This window comes from Pteropus medius, unplaced genomic scaffold (genome assembly GCF_902729225.1).
Source record: "Pteropus medius unplaced genomic scaffold, Ma_sr-lr_union100, whole genome shotgun sequence".
Classification (NCBI taxonomy): domain Eukaryota; kingdom Metazoa; phylum Chordata; class Mammalia; order Chiroptera; family Pteropodidae; genus Pteropus; species Pteropus medius.
The window spans coordinates 3,941,461-3,965,695 of record NW_024356249.1 but is presented as its reverse complement, the minus strand read 5'-3'; the positions used below and the strand labels follow the sequence as shown (position 1 = coordinate 3,965,695).

Here is a 24,235-nt window from a genome sequence, read left to right as displayed (position 1 = left end):
CCTGACATATAGTAAATGCTCTTAAGTATTAGGGCAGAGATTTCCTTGTTCTTTTTTCTTCAATTATTTTTTTTTGTATTCCATGTGTGCCTAGATGAGTGCCTGGCACACAGTAGGCATTGAATAAATATCTAGTTTTTTTAAAAGAAATTTTATTAGATTTTTATAGAATAGTGACTTATTTCATTAGCTACAACCGATTTATGGTATGAATAAATAACAATAAAAATCAAATTTGGCTAGTATGACAGAAAAAATCAGTGTATTAAGTTATTAGGCTCCTATTTACAGTTTTTTAATCTTTCAATAATTCTTTTACTTAATTAAATAATTATTTTATTGGTTAACAAAATCTGATGTTTCAGCTGTACATTTTAACAATAAGGCATATATATATTTACATTGTATGTTCACTGCCCATAGTTAGAGTTCTTTCTGTCACTACATATTTGACCCTATTTACCCCGTCTACCTCCCCCCACCCCTCACCCTCTGGTCACCACTAGCCTATTGTCCATGTCTATGAGAATAAATATCTGTTGAATGAGAATAAAAACCTGTTCTCATAAAGCAGCTTTTTGGGAACTCTGAAAAGTAAATAATAGCAACAGACTGGAGAAGACCAGAATTTAAAATACTATCAACCCGGTGGTGAGCTCACCCCGTTTTTCCTCCAAAACCCTGGCATGGACTTTGCAGCATGGAGCCTGACAGACACCGGGCTCGGGCAGAGACAGCTCTGAGAGAGCCTTGGAGCTCTGACCCAAGGAAAGGAAAGGAACTCTGAACACTCAGAGAAACTCAGGAAAATCTCCCTTTCTTGTATTTTTTTTCCCCCTCCATTTTTGTATACCCAGCACTCAGGTTATTTTGGCAGCAGCGATGACAAAGGCCATCAGGTGCCTAAAACTAAAAGGAATGACTTCTCCTCTGATAAGAGGAACTGTGATCCCAAGAGGAAAGGACAAACTAACATTGCTTCTTTTTTTTTTTTTCTGTCTACGTTGCTTGGTCCTGGACATGGACACAGCTGCAGGAAGAATGCAACAGAGCGAGGTAACTAAAACTTTAGCTTTTTGGTTGAAAGACCAAAGAAGGGAGCCTCAGGAAACAGAATAGTACTGGGGATGACAACGGAGATGGAGGAACTCAGGACAATAATTCCATAAAGATGTTCATGAACTCTTGGGTTCGTCTCTAAGCTGCAAATGTGCAACCCTGACCCTAAATATCATATCATAGACTTAACCTCCACCCGGATCTCATACTGCAACTTGGTGGCCCACACACAAGATGGATATGAATAGCACTGCAAACGCTTTAGAAACAGAACTAACATTGTAGACACAACCTTTAAAAGGACAGTCAGAACTTGTGGCCCGAACTCAATTGAGTCAATTGCCTGTTAAAACAAAAATAATTAAGGTTCCACTTTAAATAACAAGAAAAAGAAGAAATATACCCAAAGCAAGCAGAAAGAAGAAAATAATAAAGGACAGATATCAAAGAGACTGTAAACAGAAAAACAATTCAGAAAATCAATGAAACTAAAAGCTGATTCTTTAAAAAAAAAACACCAATAAAATTGATTAACTTCTACTAAAATTGACAAAGAAAAAGAGAGAACAAAAAATATTAATAAAAGTGAGAAGAAAAAATATTAATATCAGGAATAAAAGGGGGCTATCACTACAGACCACACAGACATTAAAGGGATAAGGAAATACTACCAATAATTCTATATTCAGTAATTAACAACTTAGATGAAAGAGATCTATTTCTCAAAAACTTTAAAAAAACTTAAAAAAATACGAATAAACTAAAACTCACCCATGATAAAATAGATGCCCTGTGTAGTCCTTTAACTCCTAGATGAAATAGACTTATAGTTAAAAAAAAGGGAGAAAAAAGAAGTCTCAAGGCCCAGATGGTTTCATTGGCAGATTCTAACAAACATTTAAAGAATGAATAACTCCAATTCTCCTTAACCTTTCCCCAATGTCTGGAAGAAACATAGTTCTAGAAAGAAAAAATTGATAATTTGGATTTTGTCAAAAGTTGGAACTTTTGCTCTACTAAAGACACTGTTAAGATAACAAAAACACAAGATATACACTGGAAGAAAAATATTCTCAAAGCATATGTCTAACTGATCGGGATCCAGTACATGTGACAAATTTTCAAAACTCAACAGGAAGAAAACGAATAGCCCAAGAAATTGGCAGAAGATTTGAACAGATGCTTCATCAAAGAATATAAAATAGAAGGCAAATAATCGCATAAAAGCACTCATATTTGAATGATTAAATGATTAAAGTTCTACAAAGCTGACAATCCCAAGTGCCGACAGAGGTGTGTAGTAACTAGATCTCTCATATGCTGCTGGTGGAAACGTAAAACGGTCCAACCACTCTGGAAAACATGTTATCAGCTTCTAATGATGTTAAAGATACACTTACCATATGACTCAGGAATCTCATTTCTAGGTGTTTACCCTAGAAAAGTGAAAACTTATGTTTACACAAAACCTGTGTTTATGGCGGGTCTATTTATAATTTCCCAACACTGGAAGTAGCCAAGATCCAGATGTCCTTCAATGAGCACATGGGTAAATAAATGGAAATATCTGTACACTGGAATACTTCTCAGCAATTAAAAGGAACAAGTAATTGATACACGCAATAACTTTGATAAATCCCAAAGATGTTACTGCCACTTAAAGAAGCCAGTCACAAAGGGTTATGTATCAGGTACATTCTGGAGTCCTGACTTTCATGTGGACCAAAGCTACATTAATATGATTTTTAAAGATTGCTGAAAATAGCAAATGACAGTGTGAGAGTGGATCCAAGCTAAGTTATCACAGCCATGACATATAAAGACATAATGCTCTCTGTTGTGCTTGGATTTTTCTCCATGTTCTTTGCTCTATTCGATGGTGTTTTGTTATTTAATGTTAAAAAATATACTCCGATTGAATTATTTTTGTTACATAATTATTTCACCAATTACATATATAGGTATAAATCAAGAACATGTAATATTTACTATGCCATATATAAATATAAAATATTTCAGATTGCTATTCAAGCGTTAAAGTGACCACATCTAAGTGTCCTGCTCGTTATATTCTATCAAAAGAAACATGAGAATTTACCTTACTATAGCATACACACCTGGAATAAGAAAAAAAGAGCTTCACTGAACTTATATGTGACTAAAACTTAAACACAATTGAAACCTAAACAGTGATAGAAGAATGGTAAATTACACATGCACTTTTGTTGATACTCCCAGTACTCTGAACTCTATAAATAGAGCCACTGAAAATAATGACCACTGAGAGCCATTCCTTCTACTTAAGTTTATTGAACAGGCCATGTGTAGAACACAGAATATACCTCAGCAATAGCCTCCAAACTGGAAATGAAGTGTTATTGTCTTATTGATTCTTTGACCACTCGCTTTTAAGATCCATGAAGGTACTGCTCTGTTGTGCTTACCGCTGGACACCAAGCACAAAACAGTGTCTGACACAGAGCAAGTGCAAAATCAATATTTTTGAAAAAAATATTTGTTAATAAATAAACGCATATCAAAAGACTAGGGTTGAAAGTAAGATCATCTAACTGAACTTTGGGGGCAACTTTGGCATATCTCTAAGATGTTCGATATTTTAGAGTTCAACATGGATTTATCTGCTTTCATTCAGTCAGTCTACCAACCAACCAAGAATTATGTTTGGTCTCATAATATTTTGTGTTAAGATCTGTGATCAGGGCTGGAAACACAGAGATTCATAAGAAAATACAGTCAACGATCTCATGTTCCTAAGTCTAGTGTGGGACACACACAGATACAGACCTAATATAATTAATACTGATCTAGTAGACTTTGAGAACCATGATAAGCAAATCAATAGTGAACTCCAGTGAGGACGTATCTAATTCTAGCAGTAAGAATCAGGGAAGAATTCTTTGAAAGGGCAATCACTCAACCAGACCCTGAGAAATGCATCGGATACTGATTCATGAAAGGTGGCACATTATAAATTATTAAGAACACGAACTTTGAAGTAAGATTGCCTGAGTTTGCATCCCAGTCTATCATTTATTAGCTGTGAGATCTTAGGCAAGTTACTTAACCTCACTGTGCATCAGATTCCTCCGTATCCCATGGAGATAATAATACCACATATGGCATAGGGTTGCTGGGAGGGTAAATTAGTTAACATATGTAAAGCACCTGTAACAGGACCTGAAACATAATAACAGGTAACTAACTATATGTAAGACAGAGAAAAGAAAGACTAACAAGACAGAGGCCACATTAAAAAGTCCCCAAGAAAAGTGCTAAAAAAATGTATATATTTTCTTCTTGTTTGTTTTCACCAGAAAAAATAAAAGCATAGAGTGTGTTAAGTACAAATTACTAACTGTGTAAAAATGCTAACTCAATGATAGTTTTGGAACATTGCTCTTTTATTATAACTATGGATCCTCAACCCAGAAAAATGCACGGATGAAGGTACAGACACTCAAAACTCTACACATAATTTTAGGGGTCCAGCCGCAAAAAAAAGGTCAGCAGGTACTTCATCAAACCCCTTCCTGAGCCAGAGTTAATGGATGGGTCTAACGGTTTTACCAACTTTCCATAAAAAGCAGTGCTTAGTGTGGAATTTTATACGACTCCATGCAACTATGGGCCCTAAAGTATCTAATTTTAAAAAATTAACTGTGAACTCAATAGAGGAACAAGACAAATAGAACACAAAGAACTTCACAGCTCCATCTCAAAGCAAAGAAGGGGTAGAGAAGGCAATTATGGGTAGGTGGTCCTCCATCTGAGAAGCAGGCCTGTGAAGGAAGAGGACCCGGGTCTTCTAACCCTGAGGAGGAGATGCGGGTGACAGATAAGATGTAAAAACTGACCGGCTTTGTACTCACATGGTGAAGGAGCCCGGAGGGGCAGACACTCTTCGCAGATCCGCAGCTTGCACCTGATGGAGGCTAGAGGCAGCAGGGAATGAGCAGCGAAGACAGTCAGCACAACAGCGTGGACAGACAGGGAACAAGCCAGGAGAGAGAAAGAGAGACACACAAAATTTAAACAGAAATTAAATGAGCGCGTCACTAAACAGTGCATGAAAAAGAAAATCAAGCCAGCCACGGAAATAATCCAAAAAGCCGGTGATAGCGACGAAGCCAACAGGACACATGGCAGGGGCTGGCTCGAAGGCAAGCCACAGACCGGAGCTCAGGGCAGGGCACGGAGAGGGAGCGGGAGGGGGCGCTGAGGCTGGGCAGGGCTGCGGGGGCGGGACAGGTGATGGGTCCTCTTGCCCTAGGTCAGTCAGGACATCCAAAGAGGAAGAACACACACACACACACACACACACACACACACACACGCACACTATCACAAGGGTTGGCTGGCACGGTTCACTCATCTTTGAGGAGAGTCAAGGTATATTTATTTCAGCCCTTAACATAATCCTCACAAATCCAGGGTTTTGTAGGAATATTCACGTCCAAAGACCACCATCGTGAAAAGAGTGACTCAACAAAAACTTTTCCTTCCTTCACATGAACACCAAGAGGACATGGATACCCCAAAAGCCTAAATTCACCATAGTGATACTGTCATTCCATTCATATTCTTGGTAGAAGAATGAAAGCACAGACTTCTCCCTTCTCTCCCTTCTTATATAAAGGAGAGAGCCGTCAGTGCCTATTAGAGAAGAAATGTAGAATTCAAGAAACGAAACCCCAAATTTCCTGCCGCTTTTTACATAATTGTTCTCTCTACTCTCTCAGACAATTTGAACAGTTTCCCTATAACTACAATAGACATAGCTCGTTGATCTCTCTTTTCTGCTGGGTGTGTAAATTCTCACAAAAAGTCGCCCGTGAAGTCACTCTCTTTTATCCTCAAAGGACTATCAGTTAGAACCAATAATATGTCTCAGGAGCCAGAATGATGGGCGCCGGTTGCCTAATGCAAAGTCTGCCAACTAGAAATCTCACCTTAGGACTATACGATTGCCCTCAACGCTATAGTCTTAATTACTAGTGAACTCGGGGTAACAGCTAGTTTGAGTTCTCCCTAAACACATGAGTGATGTTGAATGTCTGATGTCTTTCTAAGGTGCCTTTCAAATAGAGAGTATGATCTGGCTACCACATTACTAGTATATGAACCTAGATAAATCCCTGTTACTTTGGGGGGAAGGTATTTACTGGAGTTCATATTTCAAGTAGATTTGTGAGCCATGAAAAAATGAGATATACTCCTGTGTCAGTGAGGGTGGGTACTGAACACAGATGGGGCTTAGCCTTTTAGTTTGTATATATAGTAATAACAAATGGAGTGACACACCAAGAAATTTTTTTAAACTATTTTTTCCTTTTTGTATCAATGAAGCTCTAGTAGCATTATGAAGGCTTACTGTTAAAACGTTTCTCATGGGAGTTCCTCCAGGTATATATGTGAACCAGATCTTGAAGCCCTTCTGCTTATTATCATAAAGTATAATCAAGACATTTCCTACATTATTTTAATGTTCATGAGATTTTAGATTTATGTTATTTTAGAAATAATTTCTGAGAAACGTAATAGATAGAATATTACATATCTGATCCATGTGCAAGCCACTAATTCAACATGTAACCACGAGTCTCAGGCACACTGACAGGCCCTGGGGGACCTTAAGAGGGAAACCCCAAAGTCTCCCACAGAGCAGGGAAGTGAGACAAGTAAACCAATAATTATGTTATTTTTGATAAATGGTGTGATCAACATAATGGAGAGCACAACAGGAACACTGAGTAGTGCAGAAAAGGATTCTTATGGAAAGTGATATTTCAATGGAGTCTTGAACTTGAGTGAGAGTTAGCAGATCAAAAGGAGGTAAGAAGGTCACTGCAACAGAAGTGCAAATATACGATGATGCTCAAGTCAGGGTAGTGCTCCAGGAATAGCAATGATCTCTGAAGCATAGGAAGATGAGGATGAAGAAGGCAATGACCAAAAAGATTGAAAAAGCTAGGGATTATGGGCTTTATGTTTTTAGAAAGGTTATTCTAACTTGGAAAAGACATTGTGCGATGGGGAGCTACACTAGAAGTAAGGAAATGAATTATGAGCACACTTCAGCAGTGCCACTGAGAGGTAACTGGCAGAGAGAATACATAGATGGTGTGAGAGTTAAAGATGTGGGAAATAAACAGAAGGTAGATTTCAAAGAACACACTGAATATGTGAAAGTGGAGGTGACCTAGGCAAGGGTCCCCAATCCCCAGTCCGCACACTGGTACCAGTCCGTGGTCTGTTAGGAACTGGTGAATGGGGCCACACAGCAGGAGGTGAGTGGTGAGCAGGTGATGAGCAAAGTCTCATCTATATTTGCAGCCACTCCCCAGCGCTAGCATCACCGCCTCAGCTCCACCTCAGATCATCAGGCATTAGGCTCTCATAGGAGCACCGGTCCCTGGTGCCACAAAAGTTGGGAACCCCGGACTTAAAGGACTCTAGGGGCCAGGGACATGATGAATGACTGGATAGAGGTTCCATTCATATAAATGTGAATGAAAAAGGCTCACTGGATGGCGAGGCGAGAAATCAAAAGGAACTGAGTCAATAAATCCACTAGTACCATGTAATGGGAGGCTGCTATGAGATATCCAGGTAAAAATGTCAACTAAGATATGTGGGTATGAGTCTTCAATTTTTAGAAGAAAGCCTGGGCTGAAGACACAGACCTGAGACTTATTAGCTTATCAGTCACAGATGGAACCCAGGGTGCTGATGTGATCTCCCAGAGAAAGGGCAAATATGTGAGTTGTTTAGGAAGCCACGGCAACTTAAACCCCGAATATTCATAGTTAACATGCTTTTCAGATGAACTGAAAAGCTACTCTCTCCCTACTACTGAGAAACTCCCTCCCCCAGCACACACAAAGGTTTTTAAACTAAAATTCCTGAGACAGTTTAAACCACTTCTCTTTCTTCTGAAAGAAGACAGGCAAATGAAACAGAAGAAACATAGAGTTTTAATGAAAAATAAGAAAGGGAGAAAGGAAGAAAGAAAAGAAATGAAGAGAAAGAAGGATGGAAAAACTGAAGGAAGGAAATAAAGAATTATCTTTCTGACTTGGCTGCAGTAGTAAACTTCGCACGACCGTGGATGAAAGACAGAAAATCTTGGCAGACTAAGGAGGTGGAACAACACATAAAAAGGTCTTAATGGCCAGGCTAGGCTGCCTTTAAACTGGAAACTCAGCCTGGAAACCCAGTGGGAGAAGTTCGATTTCAAAACAAGGACTTCTGGTAAAATAGAAAGAAGCGATCAAATCCCAGAAGGTGAATAAGATCAGTGAGTGAGAGAAATTAAAGTTCAGTGAACAAGTCTTAGATGATAACTGGGTATTTTGCTTTCCTTTGAAAATGTGCCAACTGTATTGATTTTCTAAAAATATAATGTTGAGCAATGTTCACCATAATTAGTAATAAATATTTATCATTTTAAAGTTTTATATGTGTTCTTTGTAAAAATGAAAAGCATACTATTATTGCCATGTCACATGGGTCTTTCAAAGGACTCAAGGCTGCTTTGATGGAACCACTATTGCCCCCTGGTGGGGAGTTACTGTTTTGGGGTTGAGGTGTGCTTCTTGAACCCCTGCCTAGCTAAATCAATGAAGTCACAACACCTGTCACGTGTGTCATGGACACAAAAAGAAAACTATTTATATTAGTTTTTATGTGCGAAGAAAGCCCAGATGAATTCTTAACACAGTTACTAAAGAAATACAAATTCTTTCTCAAGGGCAAGAGGTGTTTGAAACAACCTGAAAACAATGTCATGTCTGGTAAGATTATGAAATACAGAAGCACAAGGCATGCGAATGGGAGTTGTTTGCTTGCAGACACTAACTCAGCATTGTATATTCAGCCTGACAGAAGGTAAATGCATCAGGTATAAGCTAGGAGTTTCACTAATTACAAAATATAACAAAACAAGATACAGCTAAACGGGATCTCTGGATGATGATTTAGGAAATGTGCTGGGGACGTCCAAAGTGACTCTGGGAAAGGAGGAAGCAGACAAGAGAGGCTCTCTCACCCCAGCTTCAGACTTAGAAGCAGACATCGAAATCTAAAACACATTAAAAGCCCTGTCTAACGCTGTTCCTCGACATATGCCGTGTCAGAAAGAGCAGCGAAGTCAAGTTTTGGAAGTGAGCTATGGCACCTGTATCACTGGTTTGCTCTAGGCACTTCTGTAGATTGTCATATTGACTCAGTAAATACCTGGCAAGGCATGCCCTCGCTTCGCAGGCACTAGAAGAGACAGCCATTCAGTAAAATAGGTAACCATGCATCGCAGGCCACAAACAGGAGCTTGGGTCCCTCGCTGTGACAGAAGAATGACCCAAGGGTAAGCCCCGAAATGACCTTACTTTGAGTCAGATGAGGCATATGGCATGATATACAGAAGATGCTCAAAGAGATGCCCCCAGATCCCCATTTTTTTCCATCCCCTTCTTCCGTCCCAAATAGATAGTTCAATTAAAAATCAGATTAAGGGACACTAAAAAATTAATATCTAGTCATTATCACCTTATCTCAAATCAGTTTATGAAAACACCAAAAAGGAAAGGGCCAAGGACAGGGGGGATACACTTTGTTTAAGCATCGAGTCGTGCGTCAGGTTAAATCTAGAAAGTAGGATGCCACCCGGCATGGCAAATTGAGCTGACGCACCAGAGTACACAGGACGCCAAAGTGAGAGCATCAGAAAAAGGACAATTCACCAACAGGCAGAAGGCGATGCAACGTGGAGGGAGGTGAGCCCAAATCCAGCTCTGCTGTCGGAGAAACCAACACTCTCCAAGTGAGTGAGCAAAGAGGAGGCCGACAGCCTGCCTTCTTAAAACAAAACAAGAAAGAACGCGTACATCTGGATGCATTTTTACGACCCTAGCATCACTCGATGATTTTCCGCTGGTCCCAGGAAATACATACTCAAGCGGTCCGTGGAGAAGCAGCATCAATCTAGCACGCAATACAATAATAACTTCTAAAAGTGGTCACTATATAGGAAATAATGAAGAAAAAAATGCGAGAGAGATCGAGGAGCTGCTGGGTGTGAACCTGGTTCCTCTCTCCAGACAGGGAGGCCCCGCCCATGCGCATGCTCTGCATTCTCGACTCCAGGGTCTCCGTGTTCCCATGGGCGGGCAAGGGGCAGACTCACTCATTGAGTAAAGGCATGGATGTTCTCCTCTTGCTCTTCTGCACCATGTTGGCCTGATTCCTCAGGGAGATCTGGATCATAGCCGGGGCCAGCCTGCAGGGCTCCCCGTCCACTTGCATGGGGATGGACTTGTAAGTCAGCAGCGTCACCTCCCGACACTGGTGCAACCTTTCCCCGTGACCCCCGACTTGCAGGGCGGCCTGTGAAAACAAGGGCCGAAAGGAAGCAAGGAGTTAGTTCTAAAGAGGTACACGGGAAAGCTAGAAACCCCAAGTCTACCATGTAAAGCAAAAGGCCTTTGATGGACACATGGAAAGTCGTTAGCTGTGAGTAAAACGGGAAACCTTGGATAAATCATAGACACGAACGAACTAAAATTGCTAAACTTTTGATGAGCTTGACCATAAATTCTCATAGCCACTTTTAGTCTTCATTTAACCATGTTAGTTTAATACAGAAGTTGTTCTTTGTGTTAAAAAATGTACGTCAAACGAAAAAGAATGAGATAAAGCACATAGTTTAAGACAGCTTCTATACTATATATAAATGTATATTATAATAAATACCTAGAATATAAATGTATATTATTTAAATATCAATGTAATATATAGTTATATATTATAACATATAATATGTAATTTCATATCTTAAATATCTTAATATTTAAATATGCAGCCCATCCTTGGTTAACTTCCAAACTTGGGCAGGCTTTTCCTTTTTTACCGTAAACCTCCTCAAGCTACTTCTAATCTGCATAAAGTCAACAAAATGCAAAATAATACTAATTGCTTGATTAAAACCTTTTTGAAAAGTAAAGCAGCTTTGAAGATCAAAATCAAACATAATAAGAGCTCAGTTCACACGGTGGCCACCAAATGCAAAGTCAACTCAATATCATCTGTTAAGAGCGACAGATGATATTGAGTTGACTAAGGCAACGAGGTTATCAGCATAACCTCCTTGCCTTAGTAAAACAAAAACCAACCAACAAACAAAAAACATATACTTAGTATCAGTTACCCTTTGGGGGATAAACAAAAATCATACAATACGTGTTTGGTTGTAGCTTACACAGAGCATACAAATTATACAGCTTGATGAATATTTTTGTACACAAATGTGAACCTCTATCCAGATCAGTCTTTAGACAATTTATAACCAAGAAGTTTCCGTGTGGCCTTCTCAATCTATTTACAGTCTACTTCTATCAACCAGTTGGTAACCACTATTCTAACTTCCAGCACCACAGATTCAATTTGTTTGAACTTCAACTTCATGTAAAATGAATCACACAACACGTACTCTTTTTGTGTCCAACATCTGTTGTTCATCTTTATTTCTGAGTAATACATAGCAAAATGGATTGATCTATTCTGCTGGTAAACATCTGGTTGTTCCCAGCCTGGGCTTTTATTGACGTAAATTTCCTTGTGTATATCGATGGATACATAAGCTCTTGGTTGCATACGATGAGTAGCATTGCTATGTCATAAGTTTAAATGTACATTTACTTTAGGTAGATACTGTTAAATAGTTTTTCAATAAGGTTGTATTACAATGCAGTTTGAGCATCAATTAATTTATAATGAAATAAACTAAAAAAGGAGTCAAATAATAACTTCAGCTCCAAATCTAAAAGGTTTAGTTAGGAAAAAGGAAAACCATACATATTATCAGCTTGTTTTGGTACGTCTCATCTGTATGAATGGGAGGAAAACCTTGTTAACTGAGATTTGTGAAGTCGACTTCTACTTACTCAGTTGCCAGAAATTTGTATTTACCTGAGGTTTTGAATTATTTTTGCACTTGCATTAATTTAAACAACTGAAACATGATTAGCTATAAATAGAAAGAGAAAAGGAACACAAAGGGACAGAACGGAGGGAAAAGAAAACAGAAGAAAAAACTGAAAAGTAAAGAACTCAGCATTACTGAACACCTCTGATGTGTGCTTTACACAACTGTGTGCTTTACATATAATTTTATTTAATTAGTGGGAGAACAAGAAAGCAGAGGAGAATGTGGTGAAATTTAATAAAATTCTTTTTGGCCTATTACCGAATCCTCATTTATTCAGCTGAAAGTTTTTTCTGGCTGTATTTAAACGATCTGTTTAAGTGAATCTATGGATTTTTAGCACTATCTCATCTCCAGAACTTTTTCAATATATTTCCCTTGCCTTCAAGTACTTCTCAGCCCAACACTTATCGGACAAAACTGTATCTCTTCATCCACTAAAGAAAATTCCATTTCGTTCTTTTCCTACCTCCGGGTTTGACTAGGCCTCTTGACAAAAATGCAGAACCTCCTAGGTAAGAACTTATTCCTCTGAGTTTAACAAGAGTGAAAACAGCTTAAATACTTTCCAGCCCGTTGGTATCGGAAGGCAGACACAGTACTGCACAGCACGTTTAAGCCGTGTTCTCAGCCTCACTCTAGGACACCAGCAAATACCACAAACCTGCGGGAGTAAACAGCTGTCACGGGCAGTCCCGCAGGTATTTCAGAATCAATCTAAGATCACCGTACAGGCACAAGAGGAATTGCCCAAGTTAGCTTTCTGGGACAGACCATTCTATTATTGTTAGCACAGCCACGTTAAATTATTTTTGGAACAAGTTAAAGGTAATTATTTTCTCTCTTTTTTTTTTTTACGCCTATAGCTCCTGGTCTTCCTAGGTGGTCTCTCATCCAAATACTAACCAGGCCCGACCCTGCTTAGCTTCCGAGATCAGACATCAGGCTTATTCAGGGTGACATGGCCGTAGATCATGGACCGTAGCTCCACTGGGGCGCGAACCCAGGACCTTCTGCATGTAAAGCAGATGTGCTAACTGCTATACTATGGAACCACATCCTAAAGGTAATTGTTAAAACACTTAATAGAAGTAGCTCTTTTCCATCACTCTGACTGGTCTAAGCTTAACATCCTATTAAGGCATATGTCCTGAAAGCCCCATGATTTGCTAGAATGAATCATTTACTGATAATAATATATTGGTTTATGAATGGCAGACATCCAATTACCTGTTCAACCTAGCCCGTCTTCCGTTTGTGAAACCTTCAAATATTGCCTTTCTGGTAGCATAGAGAGGATAACCAAGACAGCCTCGAGCTCAGGGCATCCTTTGCCATTCATTACGCTCAGATGGTAATGACTTCCCTTCACTCCTCAGGAATGGCTTGAGATGTTCTGGCTTTCCACACTCCACTCCTCCCTAGAGTACTTCTCTCCATCTCCCTTCAAGCCTCGCCTTCCTTCTTACTACTCAAGTCCTTATTCCACTTGCTGTCAGATGGGAAGGATGGACAATCCTGGGTCGGGAGTTGGGGGGGAGAAGAGAAGCAAGGCCAAGCCCTCCCCTCCTTCCTTTCTCGCCAGTGCTACCAGCCCCTGACTCCCAGTCTCACTCCTGTAACAAAATGCCCAAGGCAGAAATCAGTGACCTGGAGAATTAACAATGGGCATAAATCAATAACACCAATATCTGGGATTTCTTCTTTATGACTAACAAGGTAACCTTAGTAGACTAAGCAACAAAAGTAGAAAACATAAAGTTGTTTTTTTATTAAATAAACAAAAGATCATTGCTAAAGATATAATAAAGAATTTTGGAAATCATACAAGAATGTTATGAAGACCTATAGAAGTTCACAAATCGAAAAGCCTAGATAAGAGAAACTTCTAGAAAAAAAACAACTTGCAAAATTTGGTATAATAAACACATAAATTGGATAGATTATACTGACTTCAAAAATTGAAAAAGTTATCAAAAATATATCTGCTCCTGCCCCCCATTCCCAAACATGCCAGCCAGACCTGATGTTGTACAAGTAATTCTACCCAACTTAGAAAAAAAAAAAAGACAGTGTACTTAACACAACTAGCTTCAGATAACATGATGCTACGGATTCTGAGGTAACAAAACCAGATAAGGGCATATAAGAAAATAAAATTTTACCCTAAATTATATTTATAATCACAAACACTAAAACCACTTTAAAAAATTGCTTCTCCTGGTCTATTACATAAAAATTAAATTGTGATCTATTGCGGGTTGTTTTTTTTTTTTTTTTTTTTTTTGCAAGACTTAAGAATTCCACCTCAGAAATAAATCATTGTAATTTCACCACATTATGGTTTAAATGAGAAAACCCCTATCATCATCTCAAAAGATATAGAAAAAGATAATACATTTCAGTACCTTTTAGGATAAAAAAGTTGTTAGAAAACTAGAAATGGAAAGTAACTTTTTTAACTGTAAAAGTCATCTTCCAAAACACATAGAGAAAATGTTATTCAGAGTAAAGAAAATTTAGAAGCATTCGTTTCAAGGGCAAGAGTTAGTCACTAGCAACAAAAGTTTTCAACATAACGTTGGAGGTCCTGAACCACATAGTAAGTCAAGGGAATAAAATTGTAGTGTGAGTTTTACATACAATAATATGATTTCCTGTATGTTTAAAAACATAAAAATAAAGCAATTGGAAGAAAACACATCAAAATATAAAGTTATGGATCATGTGCTTGTGACTGATATTTTTACTTTTAGTTCTTATACTTAGGTGTATTATCAAACTAAGCAAATGTTTAATGTTACTTTTTTCTTAAAAAAATAAAAGATTGTATTATCTGGCACATGTACATCTTCAACTCTGGGAATTTCTCCATGTAATTTTTCTCACTGAATAACCTTTCGCTTTTCTAATTCATAAATAGAAAAGAGCCTACATATTTCAATTTCAATTAACAAAAAGAAAGCTGACTATGCTTTCTCCAAAGTTTAGGAGACTGAAATCTTTGGATTCCTGACTGCATAGCAAATTAGGCTCCCAATTCCTCAATCTGAATAACGCTTTGAATTGTCTTGAAAAGTTTTAGATTATTCTGAAACAGACTCAACATGAAAGGACCTTCACAACCATAACGGCAGAGATAAATACAAATTACAATGTCTGATTGAATCTGCGTGGAATCCAAAAGGTAAACACATTACCAAGAACCCAACAAAGAATCATCTTAATTAGTAGAAACGTCTCAACCAGTAAAACGGAGACTTCTGCTTTGAAATTTGCAATTACAAGATGGAGTCTTAAAAAACTATTTTTTTCCCATTCCAGTTATTCTATCTCAAATCTCTCTTAAAGTACCACTCTGAACATTTTAAACACACAAAAATACACACATATGCCCAAATAACTATATTTTCCTGTTTATATAATTATCGTACATAGCTGTATGGGTTTTCATGTAATTTACTTTCTTAGAAATGGAATCAATATAATAGTTTCAAGAAATGTGAAATTTCAAGACTGAAAATAAAATTATTTCATCTTGAATGAAAAAAATACGATGGCGTACTGGTAGATGGGAGGTAAGGTAAGACTTGTATGAAAATATAGAATGATATGCCAATATCACTCTGCTTTTTCTAGGTAGATTTCTTTATTATCTTAGAAGCAATCTAGAGTCACTAGAATCTGAGATTCAATTACACATTTGATACTAGCTAGTTTGCATGTATTACATTATTCATATCATGTAAAGAAAAAAATAATTGACATAACTTTAGGATTTCATTTTTTCTCCACCAACTCCCATGTACTGCTATTTTTCTCTTTCTTACTAATGATAGGGCTGGAGATAGAAGGATTTGATAGGCCCCCAAATTCTCTCCCCCAACCTGAGGGCTCTCTTGAGCTCTAAATATACATTTCAGACTGTCTCTTTCTGTATCTTCTTAGGTGTCTTACAGGGGTTTCAAATTTAACTTACATAAAACAGAGTTCATTTCTTGGGCAATACTTTCTTTTATATTTTCGACCTCATTTAATATATTCTTCTCTTACCTAATGACCCATACTAGCCACCTGGGATTCATTTATGTTTCTTTTTCCTCCTTTGCAATAAGTCACTATAAATAACACTTGAATTTGTCAATCTTTTTCATCCTCATTACCACTTCCTTACTTCAGGCTTCCAGCTGTCCCTGTCTCTTTACCTGCATGTTGGTTCATCTACCTGTCCCCAGCAGTAAAGATTCTGGTCACCCTTCACGATGACATCCAGATCATCTTTCTGAACCACAAATCTAACCCTGTTTCACACCATCTCCCTCAACCAACTCATTTACAGTTTAAAAACCGAAAAAGCACTATTTCTGCCCCGTCTCCATATCCACGTTTTTATTCACCGTATTCGTCATCACTCAGAGCCGCCATGAGTAGTTCTAGCAGATCGTGCTTCCTTAGCCTAATCCCTCCTGGCAATCTCACTCTGAGACTCCTGCCTCCTCTGTGAAATCTTTGCTGATGTCCCCTTTTTTAAAACACTGTTTTGCTCTCAGCTGTCCTTTCTATCCTCACTCATGCCTTTCTCCTAGAATTCATGAGATCGGATTGTGATTGTTTCTTTCTTCGTCACCCCCACAACACTGAAGTGCAGGCACCCCCAAAACAGGGCTTTCCTTTTGGTTCATTTCATAACTGTTTCAGCTAGCAGACTGTCATTTATGGATTTGATAAAGTATTTTTGGATTCAACAAATAGTCGATAAATATGCATGAAGAAGCAGTGCGACATCGTAAATAACAAGTGATACCGTGAATTTATAAAATTCCTATTAATTAGAGACCCTTGGTATTGCCTGTATTTCCCATATGCCGTGTGACCTTTAATGATCCAGCCTCAGAAGTGACATAGCGTTATTTACACTGCACTTAATTCACCAAGAATTCATTAGCTCTCCCAGAGTCAATGGGGTGGTACATAGACTCAAATTCTTGACGAGAGAAGTGCCCCCAAAATTTGAGGCCATTTTAAAACCCCATTATCAGAAGATGCTAGTGAACTAACTTGTTCTTTTTTTCAATGTGTAAATAAAGAAATCACTTATTCTGCCTTTTCAACATAAACTATATCAACAAGTTACCAAATAATAGGTGAAGAGAATTTCTCTTTATAGAAATATTCTAGTTGATAAATGAAGAAGGATAAAATTAGAATAGTGCTACTTTCAATCTCCAAAGAATCTTAGATCCAGACATTGATCACGAAAGACTACTAAAAAAAAAGAGAGATAACTAGAAATTACCTATCCTATTTTGGAAGAAGAGAACACTACCTACAAAATAGATTTGTGGGGGGCGAAAAAGTGTCTGATTCATCTAGATCTGACTATCAACTTAGAGGAAACAGGAAAGAGAGAACATGTTAATTGATACCTCAGGGATGTTATCAGCACTATTCAGACTCAGGGAAACTTTACAGGGCAAAAGGTTTGGTTTCTTCGACAAATAAATGAAAAAAAAATGAGAGAGAGAGATGGGTAGGAACCTACAGAGACTTAATGAGTCATATCAACCAATCACGACAAATGAATTTTATTTGGATCCTGATTCAAACAAACAGAGCATAAGAAAACAAATGACATTTGCAAGATAATTGGAAATTAGAGCACTGAGTCGATATTTAGTGATATTCAGGTGTTACTGTTTTAATTTTTTCTTGGATAAGATGATGTTGTGACCGTGTTCATAAAAGTCCTCTAAAAACATAGTCAGAAATATTTATAGATAAAACGATATACTCTCTAGGACTCAAACTAATATATGGAGGAAGTTATAGGTGGGAACAGAAATAACACTGTCCATAAGGTGATAATTATAGAAGCTAAGTGATGGTACATGAGGGTTCGATATAATATTTCATCTGTTGTCATGTTGGATTTTTCCCGTACCAAATATTTTAAAAAACACACTTTACTAATTCCTCAGTGACCTTGGAATAAAGTCAAATCTCCTAGTTAAATTCCATAATGAACTCCATGATCTGGCCCCTGCCTGCTTCCCCAGCATCATCTATCACTCTCACTTTTCACCTCCGTCTAAACTATGAAACTAATTCTAGTTCCCACAGAGGACCGTGATCTCTCATACTTCCAAGCGTATATAAATTTCCCTTTTTCCAGAATGCCAAGTCCCATTCTTCTTCTCTTGGAAAAATCCATTTATTCTGTCACATTTACTCATTGCAAACTATAGGTATTTGGCTCTCTGTTCTGTAGCAGAGATTCACTAGAGTGATGAATATCTACCATCTGCCACTCCCAGCTGGCACTCCGTCGTTCCTGGCCCTCCTCTTTACTCCGTGAGGCTGACCTGTTTAGACTGCATCAGTGCTTCCCTCGACCTTTAGCTTCTGATTTGACTTCCCCAGAGGGAAGCGCCAGCAGAAGGTCTGAAGGACAAGAGTCAGACACTGTATTCACGTCCCTAGCTCCCTCCCTTTCAGGTTGGCACAGGTTGGCTGCTTCCGCTCAGCAAGTACTACTCCTATCAAGGGGTCCTTGCCAAACAGCGCTCTTTCTGGCATTGCCGACTGCTTCCTTGCCTTGGCGCCTACAGCTCAGGAATATAACGCCATCCATCACGGCTTCTCACAAACCCAGTGCATTATTCGTAAAGAATTCCTCCATTAAACTCTCCTTCAATTACCCACTTTTAGTCTGCCTTCTCTTTCCTATTCACACACTAATTATAGGATTGTAAGCAAAAACAACTCGAATCAAAAAAGACTACAAAAAGAACCTGACACGAACAGATCTGGACTGAAGTTACAGAAAATGAAGAGTAAAGAATGTTTTAGAAAGTGACAGAATGTGGTGGAAAAGAAGCAAGGAAGGTTCAAAGCTCTATCGGACGTCACAGACCATTTGAGGAAGAAAGCAAAGAGGCGGTGGGAAAGGCTGGAGAATCAACGAGGAACTCAATCCTGCAGGCCAGGTAAAGATTTAGATTTTGATCCTGAAAGCAATGAGAAAGTGTCTAATAGTCCCCTGACCCTCCCAAGCCTAAGTAGGCAAAGATGTGCGCTTAGATATTTCTTTCCTGATAGCCTTCTACCACACAATTGGGACTAGGATGCTCTTGCACGTGGTAAACATTCAATGAATGTTCACTGGGTCCGTGAAGAAATGAATGAGTAAAACACTCAGGGCCAGGTTTGGGGCCATTCTGGTCACCTCCAAGAATTCTTCCTTGCATATATCCTTCTTGAACTTATTCCTATCTGCTCTTGGCCGAGGCTTCTGCTGTAATTAATATAAAAACTTCTGGAGAGAAAAAGCTGTATATGAGCCACAACTCTGAGAATAGGTCAACCCTAACCTAGTCCTTTACAGTTAGCAACCGTTTCATTCCAGAGATAGCAGATTTAATGAGCAACATCACCATCTCTGGTGAGGAACATTCTTGCCATAGTCACAATTACATTATTTTATTAAATCTCAGTAATTGGAAGCGATTGAGGAAAAGTCATTTAGAGTCCATGAAATGAGTGGAAAAGAGATGTTTTGGATTGTTTAGAACAAGACATACAATCTTTTTGCTTCTAAGCATAAGTACAGCACAAATCTGTGCTAACCAAAGACTGTAGGTAGTAGCTTTATTTTAATTTGCTTTATAAACTGATAGTGTGTTCTGATTTACACCAGATAAAATGATAATCATAATTTTAATTGGTTTCCTCATCATTCAATAAGAAGTTGAAATACATGGCCAAACCTGCTTGAAATTATACTTACACTATATAAATTAACATTTTTAATGTAAGCAAACAAATTAAAATGCAAGGTGATCTCAATACTGTGAAAACTGAATATTCATTAATGTCACAATGACTTCTTTCTATATTCAATAATTTTGTGATAATAGAGATGCCCATCTTATGGTTAAGCAGAGAAGATACAGATGAATGCAAATGACCACTTTCTTTTTTACCTAAATGCTCAAGTCCTCAGTGAACCAAAAAAGTGTCAAATGGCAAGGTTTTTGCATCATGCAGGGATATGTCTGTGGCATAACGCTTTTTAATGAGCATGAAAACTTTGCATTTCATTTGAAAATTCATCATGAAAATTAATAAATAATATTTATTTTTGAAGTTCAAACAAATGTGCATCAATTTTTTTAGCGGCATAAAGAATTATTGCTTGTTCTTGTTTTCCCCAAGCAACTCCATATCGCATGAAGTTTATCAATGATTGATAAGGCAGGAGAGAAAATTATACCAAAGTCCTACGAAACGAAAAAGCTCTATGACTAAAATACATTTCATTTCAGTAAAATGGTTGTATTGCTCACCAAAGAGGCCATGGTGAACCCGATGACTTCAATATAACCATCATCGTGACGCTGAGGTTCAAAATCATGGTGATCCCCTGGGTTCCCCCAAGGCATTGTGCCAGCACAATATCTGCAAGATGAGATTAAAAAGGGAATTAAATTTATCCCATTACTCTTGTGATTATCATTAGAGATTAACTTATAGTTAGATCCAATGTTTATTTCACGTAAGTTTTCTATTGCAGACCTTCCAACAACAACAAAAAAATGGACTCATCATCATCTCCAAAATATGTCTGTGACAATGAGCCACCATTTTACAACTAAAGCATGCCGCGGTGCCCAACTCTCTCCTAATTTATTATTTATCAACATTTATCACTCTATAATTCATATATGTCTGCTTTCTATGATACGCCATGAATTATGGATGGGTGGTTTCAGGATTTGGTCTTAGAGGCAGACATATGCATTCCAGCCAGTGGAAAAAATGAAAGAGAACTGAGGTGAGTAAGCGTTCACTATCGCATACATATCTAAGATAATAAGTAACCACAGCAGAAGGGAAGAGTGAAGAAGGGATGGCAAAAAAAAGCTATGAGATCAGAAAGGAAGGGGAAGCAAAGGAAATTGGAAAAGTAGAGGAATAAGAATCACAATGGGGAAGGGAGAGAAGCAAGATGAAAAAGGGATATGTCGAGAAAAGAGGAAGAAAAATTAAAGGAAATTAATACTGTTTCTTGAGAATCTAGGTCTTCTATTTAAATAACTAAAAGGAAATACTTTGGAACAGGATCGTATATAACTATACTGAGCTGAGCAGTCAAATATAATCAAAACTATATTTAAGATGGTTTCCTAGCCATAGACTTACATTTTAATTAAATTCAATCTAAATAGAACTTATTTGCAGATTTTTGTGTCTGAGTGGTCTGCTTTGCAAATAACAAAGGGTCACAAATCCGTCCCTTCCAAAATCCTGGCTTGGGAGCCTAGAATCTAATTTTATGCCACTGAGATAATGTGCTTATTCTGAGACTAGTTCATCTTAAATACCCCTTTCTCCTGAGGTATATATAATAGCACCAAAGAGAGTTGACATTCTGACTAGAAAATGCCACTCTAATTGATCCTATTTTTCCAAAGCAATCATCTGGCAATGATTTTGAATGAATTCCGTACTAAAATTGGGCTGGCAGGTTTCCTAACAGCTTTTGGGAAACTGAGAACAGAGATTTATTCAAATCTATCTATCGTTCTTGGGGGGTGGAAGGATCAGTAATTTGAGAATTAAATTAAAATGCTCCACTCCAGAGAGATGCCTGGGGCTCTTAAGGATGGATAAGTATAGACTACGCATGCCATATCATGCAAACAAAACAAAACAAAACAAAACAAAACACATTTACCACAGAGAACACTAAACAAACCAAGGAACACAACATTGTCATATCTGGAAACTCTTAATAAGCTATTAAGATAACCAACTTTCAATGTTTGTACCTGGAAATTTTCTATAATGAAACAGATAACCTCAAGTCAAACAGAGTTCACATCAAACCAAGGAAACAACATGAACGGCGCTTACCTGGGTATATTTAAAAATACTATACACTGGAACTTCAGTTCCTGAATCTTTGGGGTGAGATCTGTTCCATCACACTGAAATAATCAAAGCAGAAAAAAGCAAAAGCTTTGAACTAGTCACAAGTCTTAAAAAAATTATCGAAAGCAAGTAGGTTGACACGAGCATGTGCCATGGTCTTCCTCTTGACTTCTCTCTGCTTAAGTGAATCCCATTACTCTGATTGAAAATTGATTCAGATGACAGCTTTACCAGGCCCGGGAACTGCCATCGTTCTTAACCTTGAATCATTACTAGGTATTTTGGCTTGGAAAACTCAAAGAAAAGGCTTTCATGTCCCTTTCTCATTTTCCACTGATGACAAAAGTCATAAAAGGAAAACAGTAGTCACGACTATAGACTTCTCAATGTCAAAGGCATAAAGCCTGCTTTTATACTTGCTCTCCTCAAACGTCATCAGAGAATCTCCCCATCATCTTCGCTTGTGGAGAGAGAAGTAAAACATCCCCAAGCTCCCTGAGAATTTTCAAAGATTTCGTTAGGAGGAGTTTCAATCTCAGAGCAAGGATTCTGCTAGCAGTCAAGCGTGTTTCCTTCTTTTCCCAAATGATCTTAATGCACCTACTTTTCATAAGCATTCTCAAAAGTCATTTCCAGGAAATCTTACAGTCCTAAATAAAATATTTTAATATGTTATTTAGATAGGAATCATATTCTAGATATCGGTTGAAGGTGTTTTTACAAGACTTTCAGACACTAAGCAAACATGAAGTCTCCTAATTTACTTAAGGACTTGAAATGAGTTGATAGATGACTATACCAATAAAAAATATAGACATCTTAAATTATCAAGATTGAATGTTGTAAGCAGTGAAAAGCTTTTTAAAAATAGAATGTGGTACATTAATAGAATGTGATACTGCATGCAAAGCAGTATTGCTGCATTACAGAAAAAAACTGTAATCAATATTATTGTATTTAAAACAATCGTTTTTTAACTTTCAACTTTTCCTCCGAGGGAACATGTCAATGATTCTAGGAACTCATCAAATTATATGAGGATGGACACATTACAATGTATTGTGCTTTACAAAGTTTTTTTTACATATTATTGCATTTAAACTTGGCAAATCTCCAGAATAGCAGTTTTCAATTTTTTCCTTACCTCACACACAAAGGAAAATATCTACATGCAAAATATATTTCTGTGTATGAGCTTACATACTGATAAGTCAATACAACAGGAAAATGCAGAAGTAGGGAAAATAATGCTGTATTTATATTTGTTATCGTCCTCTGCTTTTTTGTTGTTGTGTTTATTATGTATTTTACATTCATGTGAGAGATGATTATCTATTACCTCAGAAACACTGACTTCACCCTGTGTCAAAGATAGGATGTTCTGTTGTAATATGTACACCCAATTGTCCTAGCTAACCTTCCATCTTTTCTATCTCACAAGAAAACATACAGTGATGTCATCATAGAAATATCCCGGTGCCCCTTTGTGTCACAGAGCAATGGCCAATAATTGTCACTTCAAAGACCTGTCTTGTTACGTATGCTTTAAATGGAGAAAGTAAACTCTTTTGAAAGGTTCAATGATCTCCACAAAGTCATATGCCTCATAAAGGTAGACCTAGGACTGAATCTCAAATGTCTTAGTTTCTGATGTTTCTTCTAACATAAAAAAGGATATGATTACATAAACCAATCCACCTGGAATATTATAGTTACCGACTGATAGTAAATCTTTCCTAGTTATTTGGCTGCCATCTTGGTCCCTCTGCAAGCTTCTTTTGATCTCTGCTATGTAGCCATTCGTACATGAGACATTTATCATCAATAGCACTTCCAGATGTGGAAGAAAAACTCTCTAGTGGTTAGGAAGTATACAGAGTTTAATTTCAATTCAGCCGACTTGAACAGTGGATGTCATTCAACGTGGCCACTGCCCACCACTCATTGGTTCCCTAGGCAGGTGCTACTGATGTTCCTCTAAATGTGAGAAATACTGGAAGAAACAGGAAAGTTTATATTTTGGCTGGCTTGCAGGCAGCTGAAGAAATGGAAAGTTTGAGGTAAGGTTGCTGCTACTTAAATTTCATAGCCTTAATTTTATCATAATAAAGATGTTTATGGTTCAATGGACCATGTGTCTTTTTTGCATTTAGCTTGAAAAAGGCAATATTCCAGTTTTCAAGAGTCGCCGCTATGAAAAGATACTATTCATTGCTATTGCATGAGAACGCAAACATCTGACAG

General features: G+C 37.8%; 1 protein-coding gene across 1 annotated transcript in view; it reads right to left on the bottom strand.

Annotated features, from left to right (window-relative positions):
• Positions 1-24,235, bottom strand: part of DGKI (diacylglycerol kinase iota) — a 375,451-nt gene that overhangs the window by 127,963 nt on the left and 223,253 nt on the right. Inside the window, exons 18-20 of the mRNA XM_039860746.1 lie at positions 21,974-22,047; positions 20,404-20,515; positions 10,262-10,461 (exon numbers count right to left, since the gene is read on the bottom strand). Coding sequence (XP_039716680.1) covers positions 10,262-10,461; positions 20,404-20,515; positions 21,974-22,047 — 386 coding nt within the window. The remainder of the gene's footprint in view (positions 1-10,261; positions 10,462-20,403; positions 20,516-21,973; positions 22,048-24,235) is intronic.